Source organism: Brassica oleracea, chromosome C8 (genome assembly GCF_000695525.1).
Source record: "Brassica oleracea var. oleracea cultivar TO1000 chromosome C8, BOL, whole genome shotgun sequence".
In the NCBI taxonomy this organism is placed as follows: Eukaryota; Viridiplantae; Streptophyta; class Magnoliopsida; order Brassicales; family Brassicaceae; genus Brassica; species Brassica oleracea.
The window spans coordinates 24,410,542-24,427,483 of record NC_027755.1 but is presented as its reverse complement, the minus strand read 5'-3'; the positions used below and the strand labels follow the sequence as shown (position 1 = coordinate 24,427,483).

General features: G+C 33.0%; 2 protein-coding genes across 3 annotated transcripts; both read left to right on the top strand.

Moving 5' to 3' along the window:
• Window positions 1–1,449: 1,449 nt before the first annotated feature.
• On the top strand, window positions 1,450–3,708 carry LOC106307784 (protein kinase 2B, chloroplastic). 2 transcript variants are annotated; one of them, XM_013744836.1, is made up of 5 exons: window positions 1,450–1,704; window positions 1,831–2,177; window positions 2,273–2,411; window positions 2,605–2,726; window positions 3,159–3,708. In XM_013744836.1, exons 1-5 carry the CDS (start codon window positions 1,647–1,649, stop codon window positions 3,678–3,680), a joined length of 1,188 nt encoding a protein of 395 aa, XP_013600290.1. In that variant the 5' UTR covers window positions 1,450–1,646; the 3' UTR covers window positions 3,681–3,708. The 2 variants fall into 2 exon arrangements, with proteins under 2 accessions (XP_013600290.1, XP_013600289.1); XM_013744835.1 differs by having other exon boundaries at window positions 2,596–2,726.
• A 5,658-nt stretch (window positions 3,709–9,366) lies between these two features.
• LOC106309013 lies at window positions 9,367–12,179 on the top strand. Its single transcript, XM_013746103.1, has 9 exons — window positions 9,367–9,678; window positions 10,355–10,495; window positions 10,713–10,819; window positions 10,896–11,020; window positions 11,106–11,187; window positions 11,291–11,402; window positions 11,448–11,635; window positions 11,703–11,823; window positions 11,904–12,179. Exons 1-9 carry the CDS (start codon window positions 9,367–9,369, stop codon window positions 12,177–12,179), a joined length of 1,464 nt encoding a protein of 487 aa, XP_013601557.1.
• The last annotated feature ends 4,763 nt before the right edge of the window (window positions 12,180–16,942 follow it).

Sequence of the window (16,942 nt, the reverse complement as noted above, 5' to 3'; positions counted from 1 at the left end):
AGGTTCAAGTGGTAGTGGTCTTTATGGATCGTGAATCTGGAGACTTTATCATAATGGACTTTCTGGATTGTAATGTTAAATGGCTTATAAAAATCTCAAAATTAATAGAGTTTCAGTCCAATAATAGCTAAACATTTGAAAATTTTAATCATAGACGTAGAAGAATACATATTATGGGTCCTTCGTAAGTGCCGTGAGTTTCCAGGTCTCATTTTTTTTTCTACATCTATTTTAGTTTACCAATCATGCTTTAAGAAAAAAATTAAAACTACGGTCATAAAAACTAAAATAGGAAACAAAATAGCTTTAGAAATCAATTTTTCTAGAGTTTATATTTAGTGCTCTGTAAATAATTAATCTACAGCTACATCAATAAAATCTAGAGCTTTTATTTTACCATCATCCCAGCTTATTATAATTTCACAGTGATTGAAGATTGAACCACGGCAGGTAAGAATAAAATAATGGGCTGGGCTGGTTATAGTCTGGGCAGCTTATAGACCGGGATAAACTAGTTTGGGCATTAAAAAGAAGGTTTAGTTCATACGAGTTTGACGTATGCACTAAAAAGAGTGAAAGAGGGCAACGTCCGGTTCCCCTCGCAGTCTCGCAGACACATGCTTCCATTTCAATTCAAGCCCCAAAAACTGCATGTATCACGTGTTAGTTTTTCATCATGCAGATTTATTTGGCTGCTACAAACAGGGCCGGTTCTGGGCAAAGCCTAACGAAACATTGACCTTAGGCCCCCAAAAATTTTGGAAAAAATTACATAGAAAAAAACCACTAAACTTTTTTTTAAGTCCCCAAATTTACCAAAAAAATTTATAGCGGAAACTTTTTAAAAACCGCCTACATCCCCCTAGATCTCAGGACCGGCCCCGGGTACAAATACATAATAAAATTTACAACGTCAAGAGACGAGAGATAAAGTTGCACAACATATTGTTCTGTTAAAGTTTCGATAAAGTTGCACAACATACAATGTTGTGCAACTTTTGCAACGCTATTGTCAACAATTACACGCACAACAATGTTCAAAAACTTTATTCATTATTAGTAATATGTGAGATTTGTAACATGTCCCATTTTTCCAACCTATTTTGACCCGTATACCCTACTTAGACAACCTTAGTGAGAAAAATAAACTTTGATACGAAGTCTGTTGAATTGTATTATGTTTCAAAGATGTATATATAATTACAAGAACACAAACGGAGGTTTTCTACTTCACCTCTAATAATCTAATATATCCATTAACAATATCCAGACCAGTCTTCGTCAAACAACATGCCATTATACGAAATCAAACTTTAGGAACTAAAGTTTAGTAAAATGTAAAAAATATATATTAGATAAGTTGTAGTAGACCAAACTAGCAATGGGTGGCGCACACGTTTGTTTCTGTTTGACCAAACATCAATTACAAAGACCATCTCAATTCCTTTCCCTTTTCTTGCACATTACCCTGTCCCTATCCTCTGTTTCTTCTTCCCATTTTCCCTTTGTTATTTTTCTTATCTATTTTGTTTTGTTTCTATCCTCATCAAGATTTATAGTCTCACATCGTTGCTTCATCAAACACAATATATACCTTGATTTCAGTTTGTCGTATGATTTTCTTTCTCTATCGCTGATTCTATCTAATGGGTAATTGCTTTGGTTCATCTGCAAAAGTAGATAGCAGAGAAAGTCCATATTGTGGTATGTAACCATACACCTCTTTTCTCTCGTATATTTGTAATAAAGTTATATATTATCCTTCTATAACTCTTGATCAATTAAATTGAGACGTCGTCTTTGATTAGATAAAGTGTTTATTATCATCAGGATCCTCAAGAATCTATGCCAAACCGAGCCAATCGTCTCGCCTCTCAAGCCTAACCATACCACCGCCATCTTACAGCGATGACAGGAGTTCCACCTCTCTTCCCACTCCAAGAAGTGAAGGAGTGCTCTTAGCATCTCCCACGCTAAAGGCCTTTACGTTTAACGATCTAAAGACAGCCACTAGGAACTTCAGACCTGATAGTGTTATCGGTGAAGGCGGTTTTGGTTATGTTTACAAAGGATGGATTAACGAGCGGACGTTAACGCCTTCAAAACCAGGATCAGGCATCGTTGTTGCTGTCAAAAAGCTTAAAGACGATACGCCTCAAGGACACAAGGAGTGGTTGGTAGGCTCATCAGCTCTGTGTTCAAGAATCAGATTTATCCCTAGAGTTAAAAATTAAAATTAAAATTTATAAGGAGTTGCTGATTTTTATTACAGGCTGAGGTTGACTATCTGGGGAGGCTTCACCATATGAATCTTGTGAAATTAATTGGATACTGCTTGAAGGGTGATTACATTAGGCTTTTGGTATACGAGTACATGCCCAAAGGAAGCTTAGAAAGTCATCTATTTAGACGTAAGTAAACTTGTCCTTAAGTAAGATCTATTGTCTCATAATTATCTTGGAGTCCCTTTGAAAATTTCATATTAAATTTATGTTTGATGTGTTGTAAAACATATTTATAAAATTTAGGGCCCAAATATAAAACTCACAAACTATCACTTATTTATTAAAATAAAAATGAGGGTATATTATGTAGGTGGGGCAGAGCCGATTCCGTGGAAAACAAGGATGAAAGTGGCAATTAGTGCCGCGAGAGGGCTTGCTTTCCTTCACGATGCACAAGTCATATATCGAGACTTCAAGGCCTCCAATATTCTACTAGATTCGGTACGAGTAAATTAGCAACATTTTACATGTTTGTTTGCCAAATTTATCTTATAAATTTTGTGGTTCAGTGATAAATGCATAGGACAATCTTGTTTACAATTTGGTTTTAGTACTTTTTTTTTTTTGCTTTTTTCTATTAATGTAGAAGTTATGTGAAACCAATAAAAATATTTGTAGTTTTTTTAAGTTTGGATAATAATAAATATTTCAATATACTATTTAATATAAACATATTTAATTAAACTTTAAATATTAGCTGATAGCAAAATTCCTGTTTAATTTGGTACGAATACTATAAAGTTTGTTACAAAATCAAAAACTGATCGGTTATATTATAAGCATATATAATTTGATTTAAGAGAGATTCATGGTTATATTATAAGCATATATAATTTGATTTAAGAGAGATTCATTGGTTTCATCCACGTGCAGGACTTCAATGCAAAGCTTTCTGATTTTGGTTTGGCGAGAGAAGGACCAAAAGGAGACAGAACACACGTATCAACCCAAGTGATGGGAACTCATGGGTATGCAGCACCTGAATATGTCTCCACGGGTCGAATAACCACAAAAAGCGACGTCTACAGCTTCGGTGTGGTCTTGCTCGAGTTACTCTCAGGACGTCCAACTGTAGACCAATCGAAAGTCGGAGTGGAAAGAAATCTAGTGGATTGGGCAATACCTTACTTAGGAGCTGATAGAAGGAAAGTGTTTAGGATAATGGACACAAAACTTGAAGGACAGTATCCTCACAAAGGGGCTTGTTTGGCTGCTAATATTGCGTTGCAGTGTCTCAATCAAGAGGCTAAGTTGAGGCCAAATATGTCGGATGTATTATCTACTCTTGAAGAGCTTCAGATGAAGAGTTCTACATCAAAGACGGAGAAACGGAGAGTTAAAGCTCCGGGTGCTTCTCCGGTGGTGACTCGTCGGAGAGGTCCACATGACAGGTGAGGCAGCAGCCGAAGATAATTTAGGTCTTAATTATGAGTGTATGTATTTTTGTTTTTGGTAAGGGTCCGTCGTTAATTAACATCACATTCTACATTGGTCACAAAAATGAAAAATAGACGATTCTCCTAAATAGACAATTTTCAAGTTTTGGTCATAAAAATAGAATACAAAGAAGAAAATGACCAAAATCTTTCATTTAATAGGTAAAATAACACTAATACCCTAGATATAAAAAAAATAAAAAATTAAAGAATTTAAAAATTAAAAAAAACTAGAAAAATTAAAAAAAGAAACTTTTTTTTTATAATTTTAGATTATTTGTTTTCAAATTCGAACTTTTTTATAAATTTTTTTTTTCTTGAAATTTTTTATTTTCAAATTTTTATTTTCAAATTTTCTTTTTGTAATTCGAAAATACTTCTTGAAACTATTTTTAAAATTTTTATTTTCAAATTTTTAATTTTTAATTTTTAATTTTTATTTTATAAAGTTTTAAACCTCAATCTCAAATCCACACCCCTTAACTCTAAACCCTAAAGTTTGGAATAATCCTAAGGGTATAAATGTATATTTACCTTTTTAATGAAACATTTTGGTCATTTTCCTCCTTTTGGTCTATTTTTGTGATCAAAATTTTTTTATTGCTATCCTAGAGTATTTATTATTATCCTCTCTCTTTTCTTTTGAACTTAGGTTTCGTGGACTGAGCTTAGTCACTCTCTTCCCTCCTCTGGTCGGATGGGAATTCCTTTTAAGACTAGTTCTGAAAGTATGCGAGCTGCTGCTAGATTAATGCACGCTGGCATATAATGTGAGTTTTGTACTTGTCCATTTGAGTTGTTACTTGTTAGTTTATCATAAAACGTTGACTTTTGTAAATGGAATTGAATTTGTAATTTTCATACATATGATTATTCTAGTATGATTGTATACTATGTATATATATCGTGTAGACATAATAAACATGCCCTATATTTATCTATCTTATTAAAACTCAAGTACAAATTAGGTTAGTTTGGAAACATAGATTGAAGTTTTAAAAATATGTTTTTTTTTGCAAAAATAGATAACTGTATATTAAGAAAAAAAAGCAATAGCTTATATTTTCAAGAAAATTAGAAGTCCAAAATATTACGAGAAACTATCTATCTTGTACCTAATCGGGTTCGGTTCAGGTCTGTTTGGATTTCGGGTTTTTGGGGTCAAAGATTTCAGCTCCATTCGAATATTTTTAAATTTCAGTTCGGGTTCGCTTCGGATTTTTGTGGGTTCGGTTCGAGTTCGGATAACCTATTTAAATCACTTTTAAAATTTTAAAATTCATTATATATTTTAAATTTATCAAAACTATAAACAAAATAATATATTAAATATAAATTTGAATAAAATATGTCAGAATACCTAAACTTAACATATAAATTAGTTTAGTTCAAATATTTGGATAGAGAATAAATAATTATTTTAAGTATTTTTGGTGTTTTAAGTATACTTTTACAATTTTAGATATTTACTATTGATTATTTGTATACGTTTTCAAGTATTTAAACCAGCTTAAAAATATCATATATATTCTAGATGTTTTTATATTCATTAAATCTAAAAATAATTAATATATACAAGTATATAAATTTATTTCAGATACATTCGGGTATCCAAAATACTTCGGTTCGGATCGGATTCGGTTTTGCTTCTCCAAAAACCAAAATTTTGAATCATTCGGATATTTAATCAATTTCGCTTCGGGTTTGGTACTACTTTTTCGGATAGCGGTCGGTTCGGTTCTTAAGTTTCGGGTATTTTGCCAAGCCCTTATATTATTGACATGAAAAACAAATAGAAACATATTTTTGGAAAAAATACACCTGCGCGGGTCAAAGTCTAAGTTTGTATTATATATACTACTAAATAGAAATGTACAACGTCCTATACTCAAATGTAAAATGAAAATTTGGAAAAGTATATAAGATGAAATCCGTTCCAAAATGATATTTCCAATTATATATCGGTCTGAATTTGATAAACATTTGCATATGACTAATATAGTTATAACGAATTTGAAAATAAATATAATAATAGTTATTAGCAAAAGAGGAAAAAAAGTGTTAGCATCAATTGAGAACTACCTTATTTTCTGGATGTATTATATTTGAAACCGTAGAATGGGTCCAGGAGTTCCCCCAAACACTTCAGTGGGTAATCTTCATAAGAAATTGTATACCCAATGAAGTGCTCAGAGGAACTCTAGGAGACATCCGACCAAGAATATTGATACTTAGTTTATATGTTACAGGTTAGCATTGCATGTATATATATGGGTGTAAATATATTTAGCAAAAAAAAAAAATATATGGGTGGAAATATGAACACAAGTGATTGATGTCATGACCAAGGAAAGCATTTTGAATGTAGACGTTAGTTGGGGTAAAAGGAAAGAGTAAGGAGAATAAGAATTTTGCAAAAAGTCCTTACGGCTTTTCACAAGGTAGAAAAGATTTAAACACGTAACGTAAGTAGAGATTCTGTTATATTTTATGTGCTCGAAGTGCCCATACCGGTTCTTGCTACATTTTGAAAAGGATATACTCTTCAATAGTTAATTTTGTATTTTTCATTATTTTGGAGAAAAGCTTAGTAACATCTTGTTCCTGATCAACTGATTAAAAAAAAATGATGATCATCAACAAAAAATAGTCTTACAACATATTATATATATACACTAATAAATGATGTAAAGAATTGTTCTTCTTATAACTGAAATCGACTGATTCTTTGAAACTAACTAGTTAACAAAAGAAGAAAAAAAAAACTCTTTAGCCCCATACGTGGTGCATCGTATGATTGTATCAAATTTATATATTGAATTGAAAAATTCAAAGTCAAATAGATGATGTAAGAAGCGATTAACTGATAGTTATGGAGAATATATGGTATACACATTAATTTGATGAGTGATAATAAACAAAAGAAGAAGAAAAGACATAGAGTATCAGTGTGAAGAATACTTCTGTCGTTTCAAAATATTTCCGAGCAAACGGAGGGACAAAATAAAAATATTCTGTCAAATACCTAACGAGGCCCAACATTTCGACTCGATTCATCTTTCACATAATCGAATTTCCACACGTTCTTTAATTGATTTATTCGAATATAAGATTATTGGTCCCATTATGAAAATTTTGATTGGAGACCTTTGCAAATTGCAGTGATATATAAATAGGCATGCAATTTGTATTATTTTATCAGGCCAAGCTAGAAGAAAGTCAAATGCCCCCATGAGTTCCCTTTAACGCTTCATTGTGATTACTCCAGTCACATTTATTTTTCTTAAATGTTTGGTCGATTTTTGTATACAACACTGAAGTGTTTGGGGGGACTCGTGGTGCCATTCTGGCGTTGAAGTGGTGACTGTTGTACCGATTTTTATGGTTTCTTTTAAATTAGTAAGTTTTCATAGTATTCCACATGTTTTCATGAATTGTCTTTCTATCTTATAAATTTAAGGTTCAATGATAAATGCATAGGACAATCTTGTTTCAAGTTTGGTTTTGGTACATTTCTTCTTTTGGTTTTATGATCTGTTGTAGCAAGTGAAATCAATTTTGTAGGTTTACTCTTGAGACGTCAAAAGTCGGAGTGGAACTAAATCTGGGGGATTAGGCAATACCTTACTTAGGAGATTGAAGGAAAGTTTTTTAGGCTAACAAACACAAAATTTGAAGGACAGTCCTCAAAAAGGGGCTTCTTTGACTGCAAATATGTTGCAATGTGGGAGGCTAAGTTGAAGCCAAATATGTCTGATGTATTATCTACTCTTAAAAGAGTTCTACTTCAAACTCGGTCATGACATTGACATCTTCCTCTCTGCTGCCGGAGAAACATATAGGGTGTAACTGGAAACTATTTTATGGAATCCCTATATATTATTTGAGAATTTTTTAAAAATTTATAACCTCAATTTTGTATTAATTACAATATGTAATTGCTGAGGTGTCATTGCTTAACATCTTTATATTGCTTATGTGGCAGCCTTATAATGACTTTAGAAAAATGTTAGACTAACTTACTTTTTCCTAGAGAAATTTATTAACATTACATTAAACAGTCCGTGTATTTACATTGTTATAAAATGTATCATATTCGACAAGACTTGCATTAACCAGTCTGGTCGTATGGCCATTACGAAATTAGTTCAAAGCTTCGTCACCATCACAAATTGTATTGTGATCGTTTATTAACCACTAAAGCTAATTCAAAGCTTCGTCACCCACACAAAGTAATAACTAGATGTTATCATCCTTTCACAAACACATCGTTAAAATCAAGGATGGCAATCTATAACACATGATATGTAATAATTTGATGCTCATAAGAACGTCAGTTGGCAAGAGAGAAAATCTATAACACATTTCTCAATTGGCAAGAAAACAATATGGTCGTTGGTGAAGTAAATAAAATAGTATGTTCATTCCTCTGTTTGTTTCACATGGTCCAGAACTGTTTTCACTGTTCGTGTGATCACAATAATTAAATTGCAATCTCTGGGCAAAAATTGCCTAACTGGTTCAGATCAAAAAGGCTAAACCGAATCTGTAGTTAAGTTTATATGTTGACCGGTTTCAAGACACTAACCGTTTATGAAAAGGAAACCAATCGTGAAAGACAATTTTTTTTTTCTAATAGCTTTTTATGTCTTTATGGACAAGACTAGGTGTTAATTAAAATTAGCATAACAAAGTAAGTGATGGAAACTAATCGTAGAAAATAAAAAAGTGTATCAATTTTCCCTTATTGCTTCATGAATTTATATATGGTTGGTGAATATATCGTCTATAGAAACAATCTCATTTAAATATATATAGTAGTTATTGTGGGAGGCTAAAATCTAGCAATTGCCAAAATTAAATGATTCAATGCTTTTTTTTTTAACGCTGATTTATTATGATCTTACAATTATGATATGGAAAGATTACATAGACGATTCGACAACCGACAATACTGTCTACCTTATGAAGACCTACGCCTAACTGCATCACATGAGCCGTACTATGAAGATCCACGTCTGGCAAGATTTACTTGCACCATGTTGAAGATCCATTGTAAGCCTTTATTCCGTAGTCTGCATAATTGTTTAATAAATCGCTCTCTCCGGGACTTGAAACCTGGATTTCCTGTAATCTGCAATAAATTGCATAGTCTGGGATTCGAACCCCAGACCTGGGTGTAGAAGCCTTTAAACCTTAACCAATAGGCTACGGTGCTTCTACAATGATTCAATGCTTTTGAGAAGAAAAACACACATGTACATTTCATTCATTTATAATGGATAATGTAAATATTCTTAAAAATCAAATTTCACTCTTATCCTAGTAGTCACTACTATATAAAAGAGGCTAAATCCCTGCTTTCTAAGCACTGCCACATGGGCAAAAAAATTGAGCACTAATCAATTTGCCATGTCATCCCGGACTGGGCTTGAATTAAAAAAAATAAGCCATTTTCGAAGCCCATTAGACCCATCTCACAGCCCAATCCCGAGCCTCTCTTGATAGTGTTGCATAATCCCGTGTTCTAAACATCTCTCTCCTTCTACACCTAACCCTAATCGCCGTCTCATCCCTTCATCGATTCTCTTCCTCTCCCCTAACTCCTCCCGTATAACGCCTCCGATGAGAGTGCTGGCACTTCAATGTGCTCCCATAAATCCCCCATTCAAGATCCCTACGGACCCTCCACATCCCCCTCCGGCTCGATGATATCTAGATCCCTATATATACCCTTATCACTCTTACCTCAAATCGTAAAATCCATACCCTTATCATGGCGAAAAACACTGCAATTCTTACCGGCGAAGCTTCTTCTCCTCTTCCGACATGTTTCACCAGGACCCGGTGATTCCACCTTGCAGTTTAGGCTTCTTCATTTCTGGGAAGCTCGCAAGAATGTCAAAGGAGGACCCGACATCCTTCTTGGGATCGAGATGCTTATGATCGATTCGGAGGTATGTCTTCCTGTCACATTATGCATGTCGTTTTAGCTTCTGATATACACGAACAGTAAATTATTTAAGCGTATCTTGAAAAAAAAAATTGATCAATTGGGTTGAGATGAAATTATATAGGCGTATCTTGAAAAAAACTTGATTGATTGGTTTGAGATGAAATTATATAGCTGTATCTTGAAAAAAAACTTCATTGATTGGTTCCTATCTTATTATGCATGTCGTTTTAGCTTCTGAAATACACGAACATAAATTTTTTTAAGCGTATCTTGAAAAAAAAAATTGATCAATTGTGTTGAGATGAAATTATATAGGCGTATCTTGAAAAAAAACTTGGTTGATTGGTTTGAGATTAAATTATATAGGCGTATGTTGAAAAAAAACTTGATTGATCGGTTTGAAATCAGATTAGCGTATCTTTGATTGGTCTTCCTGTGTATATATTATATTAGTGTGTCTTGATCAGAACTGTTTAAACTGTTATATGATTGGAGTTATGTTGTTTTGCTAATCACCGTATATCTGTTAAGCTTTTGTATTGTTAACTTGAGAGTGTTGTGATAGAGAAAGACCAGTACTTGAAAGTTTGTTTTTTTTTTTGCCTAAACCGCTTTTAATTTTAAACATTCTACTTAAGGATATTCAACTGACTCGATATTCTCTTCCTGTTTTGTAGGGTACTTTGGCTCAGGGGTTCATCGGTCAGAACCTTCGTAACCAGTATGAAAAACAGCTCCGGCGTGGGAGCATCTACACACTGACAAGCTTCTATGCATCCAACAGCAAGGTGATGTACCATGTTGCTGATCAGAGGCTGGTGATTTGCATCTCACACGCATCTCACCTGTCGAAGGTTGAAGAAAACACTGAAGGGATTTTGACAGAGCGCTTCAGAATCCATTCATTTTTAGATTTTGAAGCCAACTGCGATCTCAGAGGGGATCTTCACGGTAAAGTTTAACCAATTGAGTAATTTTTTTTCCTTTTTTGAGCAATGCCAATTGAGTAACTATGCGTGTGACTATGTGTTGTAGATGTTGTTGGCCACCTTAAGCTGGTTTGACAGCCAGCCTCTCCATCAGCGTCCGGTTTTGTGCACCAATGATGACTCAGCTTCTCGGAAAGTTATGGTTCAGCTGTTGTAGTTCAACCAATGCATATATATTGTTTTCTGATTTATGATCCTTATTTAAACATCACTCTTTTTTAAACTGCAGCGGTCCAGTGATTAACGTCTACCTATGGAACGAGGCTGCGGAAAATTTCCGTCTGAAGTTTGACGCCTGTGCAGCCACTCCAACGGTTCTATTGGTCACAACGGTCAACCCTAAAAGACTCGGTGGTAATCTCTCACACTTCATATAAGACCTCCTAATCTTTCACACTCAGTTACTTAAACCTATCACTAACTGCTTCTGTATTGGCAGGGAAATTGTGCCTAACTTCAATGTCTTCATCGAGAGTGTTTTTGGACGAAGAGGTTGACCCCACCAAGGAATACTTGAACTGGTTAGTATTTTTGTATTCTATTCAAACATGTTATCATGCGACATATATATCGTTTTCTGATTTATGATCCTTGATGATCGCGTGATTAAAATTTCTTTCCAAGGTTGAACACGAACCCTTCTGCAACTTCTACGGTCAACCCTGTTGAGGTGGTTAAGTCTGAGACGCTCACAATAAGTGAGATTGCTGCCTTCATCAAGCGTCAGCCTGCTAAGGTAATCCCATTTGATTATTAAATTCAAACATTTTTCTGTGTTTAGTTGATGACAGACCTTGGCATGGGATTACAGATTGCCTTCTTTGACTGCATTGCCACAATTGATGATGTCAAGCTTGGCACTGAGTGGTATTACATTGCTTGCAAGGATTGCCAGACAAAGCTAAACCGCGGGCCGACTACACTGCTTTGTACAAAATGCGGCAATGAAAATGCTACTGCAGTAGCCAAGTAAGTTTTTCCATTCTAACATGTTTCATCCTACAATGTATATACTAATCACTTGCCTTTGAAACAGCTACCGGGTGGAGATGTCTGTGTATGATAATGAGGAGCAGTGCACATTCATCATTCTCGGAGATGCTGGGAAAGAGCTCACTGGCAGGAAAGCAACAGAGTTGATCGACACATATGTTGAGGTAAAGATAATTTTGATAATCTTGACACTTATTTTCATCATAAAGTGCTACCAATTTGATAAATGATTCTGTTATAATAGGAAAACGGGGGAGATGGGGCTGAGCTTGAGGTTCCACTACCACAATGTTTTATCGATGCAATAGGACAGACTAAGAAATTCAGGATCAAGGTGGCGCCCTACAATTTCACATCTACACGCCTATCCTTGACCGATACCAAAATTGTCTCATCAGCAGTTTTGCCCCCAAAGAAACCCCCACTCAACACGCCACCAGGCACTGAAGTGAAAATCTCAGAGTTAGCTGAGAGCAGTGGTGGTGGTACTTCAGCCACTGACGACCAGAAGAATGCGTAGCGTACCAAGCATAGTGGCTAGATCAGATGCAGTAAAGTCACTCCATGAGTGGCTGGTACAGACTGCCCAGTCATCATGCTACTCTAATAACAGTCTTCTCATTTCTCTTTAATAAATTTGTTTTTTCTTCTTGCTAAGACAGTTTGTTATTGGAAAAACCTTTTCGTTTGGCTTTCTTATTAAAGTTGTTTGGTTCTCATTATTATCTTGGTTATGAAACTATAGTTTTTAATGTCTAGGTGTTCATTATTCGACTAAGAACAGGTAAACAAAACAAAAAGCATGCAGTCAATAAGGACTACGTACTTTAGAAATCACATTATAGTAAAACAATGCATGCATCGAATCTTTATGTCTAGCGAGAAGATCAGTTCAGATTCTCACATATTTGCCAGCATAAATCACGACATAATAATATTCTTCTAGCATAAAGAAAATTTCCATAAGTCATGCCAAAATTGAATAAAATATCTTCTACCATTAATACAAATAACTAAAGATATGGAAACAAAACCATAAGGTTTTTGAAAAGATATTCGGCCTCTGACTGTAACCTCAATACGTCTCTACCATATCAAACACCCATTGCCTCCACCGCGATTCTCCTTCTATCTTCCCAACTACGTCTTCGACGCCTGAAGAGGAAAACACCTACCGCCCCATTAGGTAAGAAATCGTATCCCATAAACCGGCTCTGCCCTTCGTCTCAGAAGCGAATTAGCTTCACATGCTTGCATCAATATGACAATATCATCCCTCTTACCCAATCCTGGTTAACTAAGTTTATTTATCCCAGTTTGGTTCATCGTATCTTAGCTATTTCTCCTTTTCGTTTATTTGATTGTTTAAGGAACGGCTGTCCCTAAACACCATGGTGAAACTAACCTCCAAAGATCCTCCGAGGAGGTATTTTGAATTTACAAGTTATTTTTTTAATCAAAAACATTATTAGTATTATTATATTAATTTAATACTAGAATCCAAAACTCTAATGAAACAAATATAAAAGGTCATAATTATAATTATTTGCAAATGTAGGTTTATCTTTTATTTAGTTTAAATATATTTTTAATTATTTACATCTTATTAAATTTGATTTGTTATAATATTTTTTTTAAACCATATACAACAAAGATATTATTTTCCGAAAAATATGAAAAGTTAAAAATTAGTTTCCAAAAACCCCACAAATAAGAAAAATCCTATACACCCGAAATTATATACTGTACCTTAACTATTATAATTTTTGAATCAGAAACATTCTTATTATCGAAATGTTAATTAAATGTTTAAACTTACTTTATATTTTAAAACAAAAAATTAAACTGATATTTTTAATGAAAATTCACATATATTAAAACAAGGAAAGTCACAGTGTCAAATTATTTTACATCTTATTAAATTTTATTTGTTTATAATATGTTTTTAAAACATACAAAAAAAGAAAAATATTTTCTTAATATCAAGTTCTATGTGGATAACAATTATTTAATATATTTGTGTATTATTATATTAATTTAATACTTGAATCCAAAACACTAATGAAACAAATATAAAAGTTCATAATTATAATTAAAGATCATCATTGGATTGCGTTTACACAGGTACTAACATTTTATTAAATAATATTTTTAAAAGCAAAAAATATATATAATACAATCATTTTTTGTAGATCCAAACTGGTACGTCTAACTATATGGAACAACGAGGTGGCTAATTTCAGGGAGTTAAATCGCATATCTACCAGGAAAAACCAAATCGTAATAATCACAAGTATCATTCCACGGTTACATGAAGGTAATAAACTAACAAAAAGTTTATGTCAAACTAAATGCTTACAAATATTTCACTTTTCCAGGGAAGCTATCACTCACAACCACACCTGGATCGCGCTTCTACTTTGACAACGATATTGATATCATACAACGCTTCCAAAAAAACAATAAACTGCTATCCTAAGTCTGATAGCAAACGACACCAGTCAACTTTTTAAAAATTTACGTCAGCGCTTCCTACGTAAATTAAAAAGACACACTCAAATATTCTTTTCTCTTACGAAATTTGACTCCTAAACACAATTTATTATTCAAACTTACTTTTGTTTAAAATATAAAAACTAATCACTGCTACCTACGTCTTCACATCCTAAAAAAACAAAACTTAACTCACACTTTCAGAAACTAAAAACTCCAAATTTTAATAAAACATTACTTTAATTAAATATGTAATCCGTGCGAAACGCGGACACCGGCTCCAGTATAAATAAAAGGAACTGAAATGAATGAAACAAAACTAGTTATAGGAATAAAAGGAATGAAGTAGAGATAAAAAAATAAGTATGAATTGAATTAAAAATAAAATTAGGCGCTCCACTCATTTCATTTATTCTTCAACATTTATGTTGCTGAAAGATTTTTTTAAGAAAATGTTCTCTTTCCATTTATTCTAGGGGTGGGCGTTCGGGTATCCATTCGGGTTCGGTTCGGGTTTATTCGGGTTTCGGGTTTTCGGGGTTAAAGATTTTAGCTCCATTCGGGTATTTCTAAATTTCGGTTCGGGTTCGGTTCGGATCTTTGCGGGTTCGGTTCGGGTTCGGATAACCCATTTAAATGATTTTTAAAATTTTAAAATTCAATATATAGTTTCAATTTCTCAAAATCTGTAAATAAAATACTATATAACATATAAACTTGAATAACATATGTCAGAGTACCTAAACTTAACATATAAATTGGTTTGTTTGAATATTTTGATAGACAATCAGTAGACATTTCAACTATTTTTGGTGTTTTGAGTATATTTTATACTATTTTAGAAATTTATTTTTGAATATTTGTATATATTTTCAAGTATTTTAGACAACTTAAAAGTATCTTATATATTTTGAATGTTTTTAATATACATTGAATCTAAAAATAATTAATATATTTAGATATATAAATCTATTTCGGATACATTCGGGTACCCGAAATACTTCGGTTCGGGTCGGGTTCGGTTTCGGTTCTCTGGATACCAAAATTTTGAACCCGTTCGGATATTTAATCAATTTCGGTTCGGATTCGGTACTACTTTTTCGGATCGGGTTCGGTTCGGTTCTTCGGATTCGGATTTTTTGCCCAGCCCTAATTTATTCTAAAATACGTTTTAGGAATGCTTTATGAATAATCTTTCACTATAACTGGTGTTAGTTGTTCGGAATCAAATGGAATGACTCATTCCACGTATTCCAATTCCAAATTTTGTTGATCCAGTTGTAGCCATAGTAAGTGCTCTGGAAGTACCCGTACATTCTAGTTGTTAGTTTAACATAAGACGTCCACTTTGCAATTACAATAATATTTGTAATTTACATGATTATTCTGATAAGGTTGGAGACACAATAAACAAGATGCAAATTATACATATTTTCAGCAGAAAATTAATTGCAAACTACATTGATTTTATAAATAATTTTATTTATCTTAAATATTATTGGTCAAATATATTTCAATCATTTTTTTCAATCTGTGTGAAAATTTCAAAATGACACTTATTAAGAAACGGAAGGAAGATGTATTAAGGAATGGTATGGGTGTCAACATGATCTAGCTCGCTCAACTCAGCTCAGTAGGGGTGGGCGTTCGGGTACCCATTCGGGTTCGGTTCGGGTCTATTCGGATTTCGGGTTTTTGGGGGTCAAAGATTTCAGCCCCATTCGGGTATTTCTATAGTTGGGTTCGGGTTCGGTTCGGATGTTTACGGGTTCGATTCGGATTCGGATAACCCATTTAAATTATTTTTAAAATTTACAAAATTCATTATATATTTTAAATTACTCAAAATCTATAAACAAAATAATATATGACATATAAATTTGAATAACATAGGTCAAAATACCTAAACTTAATATATAAATTAGTTTGGTTTGAATATTTGGATAGAGAATAAATAAATATTTTAAATATTTTTGGTGTTTTGGGCATACTTTAACTATTTTAGTCATTTACTTTTGATTATTTGTATATATTTTCAAGTATTTTGGATAAGTTAAAAGTATCAAATATATTTTGGATGTTTTTTAATATACATTAAATCTAAAAAATAATTAGTATATAAGTTTATAAATCTATATCGGATACAGTCGGGTACCCGAAATATTTTGGTTCGGATCGGGTTCGGTTTCGGTTATTTAAATACCAAAATTTTAGATCCGTTCGGATATTTAATCAATTTCGGTTTGGGTTCAGTACTACTTTTTTGGATCGGGTTCGGTTCTGTTCTTCGGATCCGGGTTTTTTACCCAGCCCTAAGCACAACTCACAAAGAGCTCGGATATTTCATGAGTTAGCTCAGCTGATCTCATTTATTATATGAGCATCAATATGTAAACTCGAACTCAGATCATCTAGATCATGAGTTAAATGAGCTAACTCGCAATCAAATATAAAATATAAAAATTATTAAAATAATTATAAACTAAAATAATTTCCATAATATAATTTAAAATTAACCCAAAACATTAATATTAAATACTGAATAAATATAACACCTATTAATAAATTAAATCAAAGCTAAGTTAGTGATCCGAAAATCTATTCCATATAAGAGTCTTGAGATGATTTATTTTCAAAGTTTTCATCTATTTAAATCATAAATATATATATTCTGCATGAGAGTCTTAGGAATATTTTGTTTTAGTTTTTAATTCTAAAGATATATGATATGAGGATTGATATCAATATTCTTTTACATTTTCGTATATATTTATAACTTTTTGGTTTTAC